The 17,006-nt window shown below is 46.7% G+C and overlaps 1 protein-coding gene across 3 annotated transcripts in view; it reads right to left on the bottom strand.

Annotated features, from left to right (window-relative positions):
- LOC113450829 (transcription factor COE1-like) overlaps nt 1-17,006 on the bottom strand; it is an 80,451-nt gene that overhangs the window by 43,169 nt on the left and 20,276 nt on the right. For all 3 annotated transcript variants that reach the window (XM_087935694.1, XM_087935692.1, XM_087935693.1), the window contains exons 4-7: nt 15,235-15,298; nt 13,657-13,712; nt 10,448-10,521; nt 5,076-5,144 (exon numbers count right to left, since the gene is read on the bottom strand). In XM_087935694.1, the coding sequence (XP_087791820.1) occupies nt 5,076-5,144; nt 10,448-10,521; nt 13,657-13,712; nt 15,235-15,298 (263 nt within the window). The remainder of the gene's footprint in view (nt 1-5,075; nt 5,145-10,447; nt 10,522-13,656; nt 13,713-15,234; nt 15,299-17,006) is intronic.

Here is a 17,006-nt window from a genome sequence, read left to right on the forward strand (position 1 = left end):
GGATACCTCTACCTCCGAATAAAAGAGAAGGAAATAAGAATAAAAACACATGTCCGACTCGCTCACCTTCTTAAGTAGCAGTGGTGCATAGAAACCCAGGGAGTTAAAAATAAAGACAATGTGCATACATTAGCATGCCTAATGTGGCGTGTTCCCCATTTAACATGCAAATTCCCAGCGACGCTGCCGAACACCTTCTGTTCCGAGCGCATAAATTTGAATTCGCAATTAGAATAATCTTGTATAATTAATGAAAAGCGTCAATTTTAGCTCCTAAGTAATTTGATTAACATGTTGATAGGGCACTTACCATGCTCTCTAAACCAGAGGGGCTGGCCGCCGTTGGAGGAGAGAGGAACGAGAAGGAGGCAGAGAAAGAGAGAAGGGGGGGGAGGGGGGGGAGGGAGAGTTGGGAGGGCGCACACACAGACACACAGACACAGACACCCCCACACCCCCCAACTGTGTCCGCTGGGAAGGAAGGGTTGCGTGGCTAGAGAGTTAGAACGGACTTGGAAGGCAGAAAGAGAGAATTAAGGCAAGTTTCGAACCTCCTCCCTGCCACCAGTACCCGCCCCCTCCCGAAAGGGAGCAGAGGCTACTCAAATTTAGGTTTAGACCTGGTCAAATGCAACTAGTCCTCGACTTACGACGGTAACCGAGCCCAGCATTTCCATTGCTGAGCGCATTTTGTCCCATTTTACGACCTTGCTTGCCCCAGTCGTTAAGTGAATTGCTGCAGTTGTTAAAGTTGGGAAGATGGTTTGTTAAGCAAATCCAGCTTCCCCACGGAAGGTTGCCACAGGGGATCATGTGACACACACCCCCGGGACGCACTGCGACCGTCATAAACTCTAACCGGTTGCCAAGTGTCTGAATTTTGATCATGTGACCATGGGGAATGCCGCAATGGTCATAAAGCGTGAAAAACAACCATGTGCCTTTTTTTTCAGTGCAGTTGTAACTTGGAACGGTCACCAAATGAACTGCTGTGAGTCGAGGATTTTTCTATAGTGGAAAAATGGCCGGCATGCTGATTTGGAAACACCCCTAAGAGCTCTGGCAATTATCTTCTTATTCCTCTTAGCCAGAGGCCAGCCATCTTTGCAAGGACGGTGAAAGACGTAGCCAATTGGGGTGGCAAAAAGGCTGGGGGTGGGGGAGGGGGAAGGATAGGGGGCACGGGAGCCTGAGTGGCCCTGGATGTCTTGCTGGGCCTTTGCAGAAGGAGAGCATCAGGCGCGAACAATCAGACCCACACATGAAGATTTTAAACTAGACACTTTATTGCTCGTGCCTATTTTACAGGAATCTTCCCAAACTGACAATTTCATGCCAGACTAAATAAGGTTCAATGGAATCCAAAGGAATCAGCTTTAACGTTTGTGTCCACGTAGAGATTTCACACTCATTCCCAATGTCAACTCATAAAATATGTCTATATTTATTTTTTTTTAGAGTTGCCAACAGAAAGGGAGGGGGGAGCAGTGCAGCAGTTTGCAAACCGAAACTGCACTCCATAAGTGACTATCTGTTTTCAAAGATAGTCACTAGGCGACTGAAGTTTCTGCAGCGCAAAAAATCTAACCGGAGAGCATGATTGAGGACTCTGGACTATGGATCAGTGATGGGATTCAAAAAAAAAAATATTACTACCTGTTTTGTGGGTGTGGCTTGGTGGGCGTGGCGTGGCTTGGTGGGCGTGGCTTGGTGGGCATGGGAGGGGAAGGATACTGCAAAATCCCCATACCCTTCCCACCCCACTAACCAGTCAGAGGTGGTATTCCAAACTACTCAATATTTCCGCTACCGGTTCTCCAGGACTGGTCAGAACCTGCTGAATATACCACCTCGGCTATGGAGGTGTCCCATTGGAGAATACGAATTACGATACGCCCAGAGGGGTGTGGGGGGGGAAACCAGGGTCAAGGGTGACAATGAATGACGTGTCTCAGAGTCAGCTGCACCCAGGCAGTGCCGGACATGTTAACTCCCAATAAATCTTTTGGAAGTTTTGGAAGTTTGGCTCGAGACTCAGGATTTAAATGGGAGGAACAGCCAGAATCCTGACACCCTGCTGGACTCCTCCACTTGGCTGGGCCAGTAGAGGTAGTCCTTGTCTTATAACAGTTCATTTTAGTGACTGTTTGAAGTTACAGTGGTGCTGAAAAAGACTGTTATGACTGTTTTTCCACACTTCGGACTGTTGTAACATGCCTGGGTTCTGCGATCAAAATTCATCCGCTTGGCAAACTGTCTCACATTTACGATGGTTGCAAGACCCCCTGACAAGCAAAGTCAATGGTGAAGCCAGATTCGCTTAACCACCATGTTCCTAACCTAACAACGGCGGCGATTCACTTAACAACTGTGGCAAGGAAGGTTGTACAATGGGGGAAAGTTTACTGAACCGCAGTCTCGCTCAGCACCAGAAATGTCGGGTTGAATTGCGGTCTGCGGGTATTCTTAACCATTGGAGGTTTCGAATTCTCAGAGGAAGGCCGCATCTGGAGGGGCAGGTCATGTGCAGGTGTGGCACACACACGTAAGCGTGCATAGTGGAAGGGAGGGCAAAAGCTCCATCCCTCCCCCTTTCTTCCTCCTGTTGCATCTTTGACGCCTTCGTGCCGGATATCCTCAGTTTTGAGGCGGGGTGGAATCTGGATTGCGCCCTGAGATTTGCAACGCAGCGTGTAGAATATAGGCTTGTGCCGCAAACCCTTGCTCTGTTCCGGTCCAGCTCCAAGATTGGCAAAGCTAGAACCAACAAACTTGCTGGAATTTAATCTGAAGGTGGCTGGGTTTTATTTTATTTTATTTTATTTTGTCCTGCGCGCGAGGAAAAACAAGCAAATGGAGAGGCAGCCGACGGTAAGGAAAGGCTGAAAGATCAGCAGGGACAAAGGCGAGATAGCCTCTAATAGCTTTGATTCTTCTGCATCTAATCTCCCCGCCGGCTTGTCAATCCTTATTCTTCTCCTTCGGCGGCTGGAGGCCTCAGCAGTGGGACTGAGTGACAGGCGGGTCTGCCCAGCTATGGGGCCTCCTCGCCCAGCGGCCGATGTTATCGGGAGCGGACAAAGGCTGGGGAAATGTCAGTGTTTTATCAAGACCCCCCAACTGCCACTGGGATACGCCGGGAGAGGAGGGCCCTTGTCATTCCCTTGGTGTTTTATCTGGGAGAGGGAGACAGTGACTTGCATGAGTGCGTCCACACACCGACCCACAAGTGCAGAAGGTGACAATAGGAGAAGCATCCTGATTTCTGAATGGAAGAGAGCAGAAGACTTGTCGGAGGGACAAGAAGATTGCCAGGCCAACCAGAAATTAACTAAACTTTCCGAGGATTGTGTAACACCCCTTTTTTTCTTTCCATAGTTCCCCAGATCTGGGTTGGGCTGACCTGCCTTTTCTGCCCCTATCCACCCCCAAATTCTTCCTCCACCATCTTCCGCTGTGTCTAAGATACATCAGCCTTGCAGACCAAAGAGATTTCCTTGGTCTCCTGGTATGCAACAGGTAGAATTGTGGCGCTGGGAGGCACCCCAACTCACAGTGTGCATCGCAGCTGCCCCAAAAAAGCCAATGCAATCCTAGGTTGCATTAACAGAGGGGTGGACTCAAGATCATACCCCTTTAATAATAAATACCCCTTTGTAAGGCTTTGGTGAGGCCACACTTGGAATACGGCATCCAATGTTGGTCACCACCATGTTACAAAAGATGTTGAGACTCTAGAAAGAGTGCAGAGAAGAGCAACGAAGATGATAAGGGGACTGGAGGCTAAGAAATACGAAGAACCGTTGAAGGAATTGGGTACGTCTAGTTTAACAACGGGAGGGACTAGGGGTGACATGATGGCTTCCAATATTTAAGGGGCTGCCACAAAGAAGAGGGAGGGTCACCTGAAGGCAGGACAAGAAGCAAAGGGTGGAACCTAATCAAGAAGAGAAGCAACTTAGAACTAAGGAGAAATTTCCCGACAGTGCGAACAATTGAGTAGTAGAAGGGCCTGTCTGCCAAAAATTGTGCGTGCTCCATCACTGGAGATTTTTTTAAAGTTTTTAAGAAGAGATTGGACAATCATTTGTCTGAAATGGTATAGGGTCTCCTGCTTAAGAGGGGGGTTGGACTAGAAGACCTCCAAGATCCCTTCCAACTCTATTATTCTGTTATTCTGAGAAGAGACTGAGCTGTAAGGTGGGGTTAAACCTGTCGTCTATTTAGAATCATTTCGTTGTCACGAAGACCTATGTCCATGAATTTGGTTGTTCCTTATTTAGTGCCAATTGAGCTTTGACCATTATTTATTTGTTTGTTTTGTTTGTTTATTGTATCCCGCTTTTGCAATTTTTAGCAATGCCTGAAAATGATGAACATATACAACACACATTCTTTCTTCTTTTCCCCGCCAGAGAAACAACCCTTTGCTGCAGGTTGGGCTGTGAGATAGGGAACAGCTCCAGGCGAACAGCTAGCTCTCAGGCCCAAGGCAGGACTAGAATTCCCTGGCTCCTGTTTTTTGGCCCAAAGTCACCCAGCTGGTTAGGTAGGACTAGTATTCATAGTCACTTGATGATCGGCCCAAAGTTCCCTAGCTGGTTTATTCTTAAGGTGGGAGTAGAACTCCCTGTCTCCTGGTAATTGGCCCAAAGTCTCCCAGCCAGCTTTCTTGATTAAGGTGGACCAGAACTCACCATCTCCTGGTGATTGGCCCAAAGTCCCCTAGCTGGTTTATGCTTAAGGTGGAACTAGAATTCCACGTCTCCTGGTGATTGGCCCCAAAGTCTCCCAGCTGACACGGTATCATGGATACTTTCTGGATGCCTAACACCAGCCAGCTTTCTTGGCTAAGGTGGACTAGAATTCACAGACTCCTGTTTTCTAACCTTAGCCACTAGACCAAACTAAAGTAAGAACTTGCAAAGAATAAGTGTTATTCTGCAAGGGCTGGCCTTGCCTCCCTCTTCACTTTCCACGACTTAAGACTTCAACCAAATCTGTATTTAGTTCCGCTCATGGGTTCTGGGAAGAATGGCGATGTGGACATTCAGAACAGTCCTGCTGGTACTTACCTGTCAATGATGACTGGATCGGAAGGGGTCTCATTGCGGTTTCCACAACTTTTCTTGTCACAGCAGCGGCTGTTGGGTGGGAGAAAGAGAGGGACGGTCAGGGCAAAGGAGAAACTCAGGATGTCAATGACCTTCCCTGAACATCAAAAGAAAGACCCGCCATCAACTCTCTGAATGAAAAACACGGCAAAGAAGAAGGCGTGAGGCATCTGATTAGATCAACATCTATGGACAGTCCCCGACTTACAACGGTTCGTGTAGTGGCCATTCGAAGTTAACAAGGGCACGGGAAAAAAGGGACTTATGACCGTTTTTTTTCCCCACGCTTAGGACTGTTACAGCATCTGGGTTGTAGGCCACCCAGCAAAAGCCCGATCTGCTTCGGGTGTTGTCGGAATGCAAAAAGGCTAAGCAAGGAGCTGATTGTTGTAGAGAGGAGCTTTGTTAAATGTTTGGTGTAGAGAAAATTAGAATCAGCTGGCAGTCCTGAAGTGTGATTTAATTAATCAGAACCAATAGTCTTGCTTCCACTTCTACTTGGATATGTCTTAAGTTTTTTAAAATAGCCTTCCTTCCTTCCTTCCTTCCTTCCTTCCTTCCTTCCTTCCTTCCTTCCTTCCTTCCTTCCCTTTTCCCCTTTTTCCCACTCTTTCATCCCTCCCTCTTCTTCCTCCCACCATCCCTCTCTTCTCTCCCCCCTCCTTCCTTCTCTCTTTCTTTCTTTCTTCCTTCTTAACTTCCTCCTTCCTCCCTCCCTCCCTCCCTCCCATCTTATCCTCCCTCCCTTCCATCCATCCAATCTCCCTCCTCTGTCTCTCTGTTTCTCCCTCCCTCCCTGCTTCCTCCCTCCCTCCCTCCCTCCCTCTCTCCCCAAAGCAATCCCGATTCTTCCTCTAGTCCCTCCATTATTTAGGCTTGCCAGATAGGATTGAAAGGCACTGCAAAGGTACTACTAAGAGCCGAGGTGGTGAGGGGGTTAGGATGCAGTACTGCAGGCTACTTCTGCTGACTGCTGGCTGACTGCAATTTGGCAGTTCGAATCTCACCAGGCTCCCAGGCTCGACTCAGCCTTCCATTCTTTCTGAGGTGGGTAAAATGAGGACCCAGATTGTTGGGGGGAGTGATATGCTGACTCTGTAAACTGGTTAGAGGGGGCTGCAAAGCACCGTGAAGCGGTATATAAGTCAAAGTGCTATTGCTATCACTACTACTATGTTCGTATTTATGTTTCAGAAATCTGAAATACCAGATGTCTCCGTGCGTCGTCTTTTCCTCGCGTTCCCTCCCGCACGGAGTCAACAGAGAAATCAGCACCCTAAGAGGGTGCCAATGGGGCCGGGTCAGTTGCAACTTGGTTCTTCTCGCCACAAAAAAACTTGCTCTGAAACTTGGTTTGCCCCTCAAGGACAGAGAACGAAACTTGCAAACCGTTGGGTTTCTCATCCATTGGGGGGGCGGGGGGCGGGGGACAGTCAAGAAAGGCACGCCCCCCACCTCCCACTAGATTTCCTGCATGAGAAACTGGTCGTAAAGCAGAGCATCCGGTTTTCCTCATAAAAATTTGGCCGCAAAGGCTGTGCAGTGGTGTGGGTAGTGTTCTAAAAAAAAAAAAAAAGTGCTTCGCTGCAAACGGGGCTTGGAAGCAGCCCCTCTGCAACTCTTTAAAGCAACCGCATCTTTTCATAGACAGCAGATGTTCCATCCGGGGAAAAGAAGCGGATGCTTTAAAGAGATGCCAACAAGAGACTTAACGCTCAAGTTTGGACACTGGAAACAGGACTTGGGTTCCTCTTCGTGGCCAAGACGCACTGTTTTGCAAGAAAATACGTAATGGAATAATAAAGCAACAAAGTTGGGAGGGACTTTGGAGGTCTTCTAGTCCAGCCCCCCTGCTCAAGCAAGAAACCTCTTATACCAAACATAGCGAATCCAGAAATGAAAAATCACTAATGCAGCCGGTTGAACTTGGATTTCTGGATTTATCTTCCCCCAAAGAGAAAGACGGAGAAACTGACCGGATTTTGTCTCAGCATTAAGCTTCCTTACCTTTGTACACCACACTTTTCGAGATTCCCTAATCCCTACCCAATTACTGTTTTCTCAATCATTAGAGCAAGTACCATCCCTCATATTAAATATAATTAATCGCTGATCTGATAAACAGCCGAGAGCTCTAAATTCACCCCAATTCCCCTCGGGGGACCGGCAATTCCATCCGTCGTTCCATAAACAACAAAACCAAAAGCGTGCGTGGAAGGCACAATATTTTGCTCTCCCGAGTCGCTCCTGCGACTCCCGAGCCGCCCCACCTGTTCCCTTAGCCCCCGGGGTCATTAGCAAGGTTCCTGAAGCTCAATTAGCCCTCCAACTTGGCAACCAGGAAGCCCTGCTAATTTGCAAAACACCAAGAGCGAACAGCCGTAAACAAAGCAACAAAGCAGGGGGGGCGTTAATAGGTCGCTGGGGAGCTTGGCTGTCTAGGGAGGCTCCTTCGCACTCCTCCGGTGAGCCCACCTCCCAGCACTTGGTGAGGGAGGCACCGGTTCCCCCCACTCCTCCTGTGCTGGTCCTGGATGCAAATGTCGACACACATAGCCTGCCCGGCCTGAGTCCAGGGGTTCCTCTTAAGCCTTCGCTCTGCAACATGGCGGCATCCATGCGCGTGCCCAATCTTTTGAGTTTAAAAGCACATCAAAGTGCAAGGATCTGGATCCTGGAAAAGCTTGGTGTGAGAGTTATATTTTTTTTCCTCTACCTCCTGAACCTAGAAGTGAGTATAAGGAGGAGGAGGAACGAGAGACTCTAGAAAGAGTGCAGAGAAAAACAACAAAGACGATGGAGGCTAAAATATGTGAAGAACGGTGGCTGGAATTCAGTTTAATTCCAGTTTAATGAAAAGAAAGGCAAGGGGGTGACATGATAGCAGCCTTCCAGTATTTGAGGGGCTGCCCCAAAGAAAAGAGTCTCCAAAGCACCTGAAGGCAGGACAAGAAGCAACGGATGGAAACTAATCCTCAGTTTGGTTTAGGTCTTTAGGAGGATTTGGGTTTGGCCAGTAGAGGACTAGGGAAGAGATGACAGCATTATTCCAGTATTTGAGGGGCTGCCACAAGGAAGAGGCGGGCGAATTATTTTCAAAAGCACCAGAAGGCAAGACATGAAACAATGGATCAAAACCAATCAAGGAGAGAAGCAACCTGGAATTAAGGAGGAATTTCCTAACAGGGAGGACAATTAACCAGTGGAACTGCCTGCCACCAGAAGTTGTGGCTGCTCCATCACTGGAGGTTTTTAAGAAGAGATTGGACAGCCACTTATCTGAAATGTTATAGGTTCTCCTGCTTGAGCAGGAGGCTGGACTAGAAGACCTCCAAGGTCCCTTCCACCTCTATTCTGATTCTAAGCAAAGAGAAAAAAAACAACCTAGAACTAAGGAGGAATTTCCTGATAAGGAGAACAATTAAACAGCGGAACAGCTCGCCATCAGAAATTGCAGGCGTTCCATCGCTGGACGTTATGAAGAAGAAATTGGAATGGGATAGGGTCTCCTGCCTTAGCAGTGGGTTGGACTAGAAGACCTCCAAGGTCCTTTTGAACTCAGCTATTCTGTTAGTATCTGTGAGGACAGATAGGACAGGTGTGTCCCACTTTGTCAACATGGCTGGCTGGGGAATTCTGGGAATTGAAGTTCCACACATCTTAACGTTGCACGGTTGAACATCCCTGATAAGGAGCCACATTCACCAGATTCCCGTCCCACTCACCTTCTATTTCAAAATCAACCCCACAGCTGCACAATTAAGACACACCGACCCTTCCCCCTCCAAAAACTGCTGTGTATTTATGGGCACCAGAACAGCCTTGTTAATAAGATTGGTTTATAATTGCGTAGCCATGAACCATCAGGAGGAACTTGGTGGCTCTAACTTTATAGAAAGGCGCAAGCTTTTGTCAGCTCCAGCTCTCTTGGCCGGAAAAGCTTCACCCGAGAAGCTCAGGGTGAAAGCTTTTCAGTAGGAATTTCTTGGACCGGAAAAATAGGCTATGGGGAAACGCCTCTCGATTTTGCTTGCACGCTGAAAGTAAGACAACAACTTTCACACAACGCCAGGAATGAGAAGCACCTGGATAGAATGGAAACCCAGCAACCTGCAAGGCACTTTTCCTACAATGTTGACATTTTGGGGGACTTGAGGATCTGTGCATCACCTTCTCGTTGTGTAAAGAAGGGCCTCAAATCTGTATTTTTTTTTTTAGCTTTCTTTCCTTCCTTCCTTCCTTCCTTCCTTCCTTCCTTCCTTCCTTCCTTCCTTCCTTCCTTCCTTCCCTCCCTCTTTCCTTCCCTTTTCCCCTTTTTCCCACTCTTTCATCCCTCCCTCTTCTTCCTCCCACCATCCCTCTCTTTGTCCCTCCCTCCTTCCTTCTCTCTCCCCTCCCTCCTCCTTCCTTATTTCTCTCTCCTTCCTCTTCCTCCTTTCCTTCCTCTTTCTTTTTCTCGCCCTCTCCCCTTCCCTATTTCCCCCTCCTTCTTCTCCCTCCCTCCCTCCTTCCCTTTCTCTCCCTCTCCCTCCTTTCCTTTCCTTCCTCTCTTCCCTCCCTCTTTCTCCTCCTCTCCCATTTCATTCCTCCCTCCCACTTCTTCCTTCCACCCTCCCTCCCTTCCACTCCTTCCTTCTTCTCTCTTTCCTCCCTCTTTTTCTTCTTCCTTCCACCCTCCCCCCTTCCACTCTTTCTCCCCTTCTTCTCCCCCTCCTTCTTCTTCCTCCTTCCCTCCCTCCTTAGAAGAAGTAGGTGCACTCTGAAAAATGGCTACTTTTGCCCCCCATCCCCTTGGAGTGAATCTGTATTTCCAAAGCCAGGACAGGTGAGATTTGACCAGGTTAAAACCCTTGCGATTGTGGCTCGGAGGAACAAACTTCCTACAAACCATGACTGCAAATCTGGGTTAAAATGCTCCCCGTCGCTCTTAATTTAAGCCACTTCCCCAAGGCCACATGAACCAGGTGAATAGGAACAGCAGAACTATCAATTTAAACTAGACCCCAAAGATTAATTCTGGACAGTCTTGTTATTAATTCAGAATGTCGGACAAATTTTTCTGCAACAAGTCAAACGTCCAAGCAACCCAACGCTGGGCAGCTTAAACCCCTTTTCTGAAATCTAAAAATGGTTGTGGTGTGGCTGCTTTGTATTCTTCGGATTCTCCATTTTCCCCCTTTGGTTATGTGCAACAGGGACCTTCTTCAGTCACGGTCACGGTCTTCGTTTTAACTTTTTTGACCCCTGTCCAGACATCCGCCTGTTTCTAAGGTCCTCCTTAATCTCACCCATGACCAGCTGTGTCCCTGCCACCATGGCTGAGCACGACTTACCTGCACATGATCTCATGAGTTAACAACACGCGACACATCTCTGGGTTCTTATCTTGACCTTCGTAGATGATGGCCTGCAATCCAAGAGGGGACACAACATTAGGAAGGGCCTGGATAGTTGCAGACCTGCTGCAGAATTTTGTCTTTCCTTTCTTCCCTCCCTCCCTTCCTCATTATCTCCCTTTTCCTTCTTTCCTTCCTTCCTTCCTTCCTTCCTTCCTTCCTTCTTTCCTTCCTCCCTCCCTCCCTCCCTCCCTCCCTCTTTCTCTCCCTCCTTCCCTTCTCTTCCATGTCTCCCTCATTCTTTTCCTTCCTTCCTTCCTTCCATCCAAATTTTGTCTTTCCTTTCTTCCCTCCCTCCCTTCTTCATTTCTCCCTTTCCTTCCTTCCTTCCTTCCTCTTCCATTCCTCCCTCATTTTTTCTTCCTTCCTTCCTTCCTTCCTTCCTTCCTTCCTTCCTTCCTTCCTTCCTTCCTTCCTTCCTTCCTTCCTTCCTTCCTTCCCCCTTCTCTTCCAGTCCTCCTCATTCTTTTCCTTCCTTCCATCCAGGTTGCTTCTTTTCCTTGGTTAGTTTCCATCCATTGCTTCTTGATTTGCCTCCTGGTGCTTTGGAAAATAGTTTGAACCCCTTGTCTTTGTAGGAGACCCTCAAATCCTAGAAGACTGCTATCACATCACCCCTAGTCCTTCTTTTAATTAAACCAGACACAACTGTTCTTTTTGCATGTTTGTATCTTCCAGTCCCCTAACCATCTTTGTTGCTCTTCTCTGCACTCTTTCCAGAGTCTCAACACCTTTTTTGTGTTGTGATGACCGGAACTGGATGCAGTATTCCAGGTCTTGACTTACAACCGTTTTGTTTAGCAACTGTTGGAAGTTACAACGGCACTGAAAAAAGTGACTCACTATGATCGCTTTTCACACTTACAACCATTGCAGCATTCCCCAGGGGCATGTGATCAAAAATTCAGACACTTGGCAACTGACTCAAATCTATGACGGTCACAGTGTCCTGGGGTTATGTGATCCTCTTTTGCAACCTTTTGACAAGCAAAGTCAGAGGGGAGGCCAGATTCACCGAGCAACTGTGTTATTAACTTAGCAACTGAAGTGCTTCCCTTAACAACTCCGGCAGGAGAGATTGTAAAACGGGGCAAAACTCGCTTAATGACTGTCTCATTTAGCCACAGAAATTTGGGGCTCCATCGCCATCGTAACCCGAGGACTACCAGTTAATTCAAATAATGCCAGGGTGGAAGAACAGTTGGATTTCCTGACTGCAGAGCCATCTTTATTTATTTTTTTAATGGAGCATTATTCTCTTCCTTCTTTTCATTTTAACATCAAGCAGAAAGCCAGAGCTCTGAGAGAAAAATCGAGGGTTCAAAAAAAAAAACCAGGAGTTGGATACTCCTTGGTGCAAAGTAGGTGTTAAACACCCGCTGCCCCATCTGGGCTGGGTGCTCTTAACACCCAGCCAGGAATCTGCCTCTCCACTTAATGGTGTTGATTAATAAGATGGAAAGTTAATGAAGCATCTTCAATTATTTGCAAGAATTAATTCCCTGGGACTCCTTTTCCAGAGCGAGCTTGTTTCAGAGTGTGCAGATTCGGAGAGTGATTTGTTTTTGCATCAAACGGAGACTGGATTGCATTTTTCCTCCACTATCCCATCGGTCCATCGGTCCAAGAGGCAACTGGACTGTCTGGTTTTTCTTTAAAGATGTTTCGCTCCTCGTCCAAGAAGCTTCTTCAGTTCAGAGCTCAGAACTGAAGAAGCTTTTTGGATGAGAAGCGAAACATCTTCAAAAGGAAAAAAAACCAGGAAGTCCAGTTGCCTCTTGGAAAAAAAAAAAAAATCTTTGGGACAACCAGAATCTCCATAGCCGTTTTCCTCCACTACAAAATTTTAGGATAAGGCCTAATTTTGGCGGGGAAATGACAAAAAGTTCTGCCTTTTCATAACATGGGTTGATGGGGACATTTAATTTTATTTGATCCTGGGTAGATCAAAAATCATATGTTGCGATGATTTGTGGTAAACAGGAAACCGTTGTATTTCTGTGAGTGAAATACAATACAGGTAGTCCTCAACTTACGACCACAATTGAGCGCAAGGTGTGTACTGCTAAGGGAGGAATTTGTTAAGTGAGTTTTGTCCCATTTTACGACTTTTCTGGCCACCTTTGTTAAGTGAATCCCTGCGGTTGTTGAATTAGTAAAACGGTTGTTCAGTGAAACCGGCTTCCCCATTGACTCGACTTGTCAGAAGGAAGGTCATAAAATGGAAGCAAAACTCACTTAACGACTGCCTTGCTTAGCAACGGAGGTGTTGGGCTCAGCTGTGCCCATAGGTCGAGGACTTATCTGTACAGTTGAGTTGGTGGGAAGGCCCTGTCTCCTTGTGAAAAGAAGCTGTTCATGGCGGCTTCCTCCAAATGACAATTCCCAGTGTCCTTTCGAGGAGCTTGCGATGGGCGTTGTGGTGTGTGTGTTGTGGCCTGCCGGTGGCTGATGGACCTGGCAGCAGAGTTGGACGGTAGCGAGGAGGTTGGGGAGGAACCTGGGACAGTCTTGGAGGCTAAGGAAGGCTTGGATGAGGGCTCTGCATCGGAGGCAGAGATGGGGCCAGGGCAGGCTGGCAGTCACCAGCTGCCTTCGGGCTCAGACAGCAGTGAGGCAGGGGAGCTTCTGGAGGCGGTTCCCAGCCTGCGCATACACAAAGGTAGCAGAAGACAAGAACAATTGAGAAAGCAGAGTCGACTCCAGAGTAAGGCCACACCTCAGGGATGACTGGCCCCTTCCATAAGACATAAAAGGGGACGTGAGCCTTTGCAGGAAGCAATTAGTTCATCCGGTCAGTTCAAGTTTTGAAAAGTTCTATTTGACTCCGTGTCAAGTTTGGCCTTGCCCTACGCCTGCAATTCGTTCTCTGGCAGCATTCCAAGTTTGATAAGGTGGGTGTTTATCAACATTCCCCTGAAAGGCTGTTTGCCAAGCCTTGCGGGCTGTGAATGAACGTAATTCACAGCCGTTGAAATAAAAGAGGTTTTGCCAGAACTAAGATTGTGTTTTATGCTTTCTAAGGAAGCCTAGGTTAGAACAGTTTGTTCTGAATCCCAGACCTATCAACTCTGAACCTTTTAAGCCCAGCCAAAGACATGTTACAGATGCTTCCCCGTAGCACCCCAAGCACAGGGTGTTGTTACCTGCTTGGACATGGAGTCAATGAGTCGTACGTAGAGATCTTGCTCAGTTCGAAGCCCTGGGAAAAAGCAAAGTTAGTTTAGAATAGCGTATCTCAACTTGGCGACTTGAAGATGGATGGACTTCAACTCCCAGAATTCCCACGCCAGCCCTGCTGGCTGGGAAATTCTGAGAGTTGAAGTCCACCTCTCTTCAAATTGTCAAGGCTGAGAATCACGGCACAGCAGCTCAAGACAACCATCCCTTTTCTTTTTTAATGCTCACAACAACCCTGCAAGTTAAGTCTCCATGGTGTTTAACCCTCTGACTCCCCAGCCTGGGTCTACACCAATGGGTTTCAAACTGGGACATTGGAAGACACGTCAACTTCCGCTCCCAGAATTCCCTAACCAGGATTCCAGGCTGGGTTAATTCTAAGAGTTGAAGTTCTCTTTTTGTAAAGTGGCCACATTTGGGGGAAAGGTTCTAAAAGTTTAAAAACTGGACTGAAGGTCTATTATAACTTGGCATTCAATGGTGCAAAATGTTGTTTTTTTTAAGAAGATGAGCGAGCTGTGAAAAGCAACCAAGATAACGCAAGCAGGGATGCAGAACTGTTTTGGCTTGCTTTGAAAACAGAATAAGCGAGTAACAGACTTGGAAGGGACCTTGGAGGTCTTCTAGCCCAACCTCCTGCTCAAGCAGGAGACCCTGGCCTACGCCATTCCAAATAAATGGCTGTCCAATTTCTTCTTTAAAACCCCCAGTGTTGGAGCACGCAAAGCTTCTGGTAGCAAGCTGTTCCACCGGTTAATTGTTTCTCACTGTCAGGAAATTTCTCCTTAGTTCTAGATTGCTTTTCTCCATTCATTGTTTCTTAACCTGCCTTCCGGCGCTTTGGAGAATGGCTTGACTCCCTCTTCTTTGTGGTAGCCCCTCAAATATTGGAACACTGCTACCACATCATCGCTAGTCCTCTTCTTTATTAAACTGGCCGTACTCCTGCAATCGTTCTTCATACGTTTTACCCTCCGGTCTCCTAATCCTCTTGGTTGCACTCTTTCTCAAGGCCTAGATAGGTTTCTTACAAATGCTTTAGACCAGGGGTCTCCAACCTCGGCAACTTTAAGACTTGTGGACTTCAACTCCCAGAATTCCTCAGCCAGCTCTGCCTTGACAGTCAAACTGAAGCCAACATCTCAGCCCTGTCCTTGGCTGGCTGAGGAATTCCGGGAGTTGAAGTCCACAAGTCTTAAAGTTGCCAAGGTTGGAGACCCCTGCTTTAGACAAGCTTTACTTCGAATTTTGCAAGAATTCCAGAGTTTGCTTAAAAGAGGAGACCCCAAGTGCTGACCTCCAGCCCTGTGGGATGAGTTGAGGGGGGCGGGGGGGGGGTGTCCTTTCTTCAACTGCCTGCAAATATACCTTGCAAACTTCTGAAGCCACCATGAACTGTATTGACTGCAGGTGAACTCTATCCTAACTATTTGACTGCAGGTGGAAGGCCAAGACAAAAGTTGGATGAGCAAATGTATCTCAGAAGCTCCCATCTTCTGAGTAGTCTTCACCACAGCGCTGAACTCAAGTGGTGGGGTCCTTACCGTTACTGTACAGCAACTGCAGCCGGTAGTGAATGCCGTTGTTGGTTTTCTCTCCGTTCTGCTCCTGTCAGGAGGAATGAAAAAAGCCACACAATGGATATTTTCCTCCTGGTGTTCCTCAGGGACACGTTCAACCAGGAACGGCAGGCAAGCGGGGGATGCTTTTCCTTGGGAGGTACAAGAAGCTGGAAGGGGAGTGGATAAACTGGGATTGTCTCCTGCTTCCTGGGTCTTGGGGAAATCCCTGGTCTTCCTTTTGCCAAGATGGGGAGTTTGGGAAAAGAAGAGGGTGGAGGTGTCTACTTTCTGAAAGTGCCTCTTGCAGAAATTAGCCTGGGGTGCAACCATCCTCTTCTTCTTCTTCCTCTTTTCTACCTCCTTCTCTTACCTTGACATCCTGTCCAGGCTGACTCATTCCTGAGCCCCCCTCCCCAGTCTCTCACTCACTTTGTCTTTTTCTTTGTCTCTTTCTTTCTCTTTCCCTCTCTCTTCTCTTTCTTTTTCTTCTTTCTCTTTCTCTCTCTCCTTTCTTTTTTCCTCTCTCTCTTTTTTCCTTCTTCCTTCTTCCTTCTTCTTCTTTATTTTCCTTTTCTCTTTCTTTCTTCTTTCTTTCTTTCCTTTCTTTCTTTCTTTCTTTCTTTCTTTCTTCCTTCCTCTCTCTCTTTCTTTCTTTTCTTTCTCTCTCCTTTTCTCTTTTCCTTTCTTTTTCCTTCTTTCCTTTCTCTCTCTCCTTCCTTCCTCTCTCTCTCTCTCTCTCTTTCTTTCTTTCTCTCTCTCTCTCTCTCTCTCTTTCCTCCTTCCTTTTTCTTATCTACCTCTGTGTGTGTGTGTGTGTGTATGTGTGTGTGTGTGTGTGCATGTCTATAATCTATGTGTGTGTGTGAAAATCTAGATGGCACTCCTCAAATATGCCCTCAGTGCCCTACAAATGTCGTCTTTATCAGATGAGGATTTTAACCCAGAGACCATCTTAACTGTATGGAAAACTAGATTTCTAGCATGGAGTGGAGGTATCATAGTTGATAGTTTTAAATAGCCATTTATACTGCACTAAGCAGCTAGTTTGACAGAGTGAGCAGAGAAGGAGAAAAGGGCCGTTTTAATCAAAGGGATTTTGCTGAGCTTTGTTTCTACTTGAAAACAGATTCTGGACTTTTTGTAAGAAACTGAAAAAAATGGAACTTGGATATTGATGACTACAATGGTTTTGTTATTATAGGAATAGTTTAAAAATTTGTGAAGTGTAAAACAAAATGTTACGGTTGTGGGGGGTTTTGCATTTTACTGGGCTGAAAAAGTCAGGAGTCATGTTTTTTATCTCTCTCTCACTTTCTCTGGGTTTTCTAATGTTTGGGTTTATTTGTATTTATATCTTGGAATGACACTTAATAAAATGTATTTAAAATATTAACCTGGTAGCTTTGGGTGAAGGCTTAATGAAGAAGAATTTTCACTTTCTTTTTTTAAAAAAATAGGTATAGTTTATAATAAGTCATAATGATATTTTGCAGCAAAATTCCCTTTATGCTATTTGAGATTCTCGGGTATTCCTGCTTGCCACTTATTCCTGGTTATTTTTTTCTTTTATATGCTGGGTCTCCTGTGGCTTATCTTTTCCTTCCTTCCCCCCACCCGCCCCCCACACAAATGTTCAATAATAAAATAAATACATGAATGAAAAAAGCGCTCAGGGAGCCATCAAGGATATTTTCAATTTTACTCCAACAACCGTCTAGCTCTGCTGCATTCTGATGACTGCTGGGGGAAAAAAT

Source organism: Pseudonaja textilis, chromosome 6 (genome assembly GCF_049901715.1).
Source record: "Pseudonaja textilis isolate UNSWEBS1 chromosome 6, rPseTex1.2, whole genome shotgun sequence".
NCBI classification, from domain to species: domain Eukaryota; kingdom Metazoa; phylum Chordata; class Lepidosauria; order Squamata; family Elapidae; genus Pseudonaja; species Pseudonaja textilis.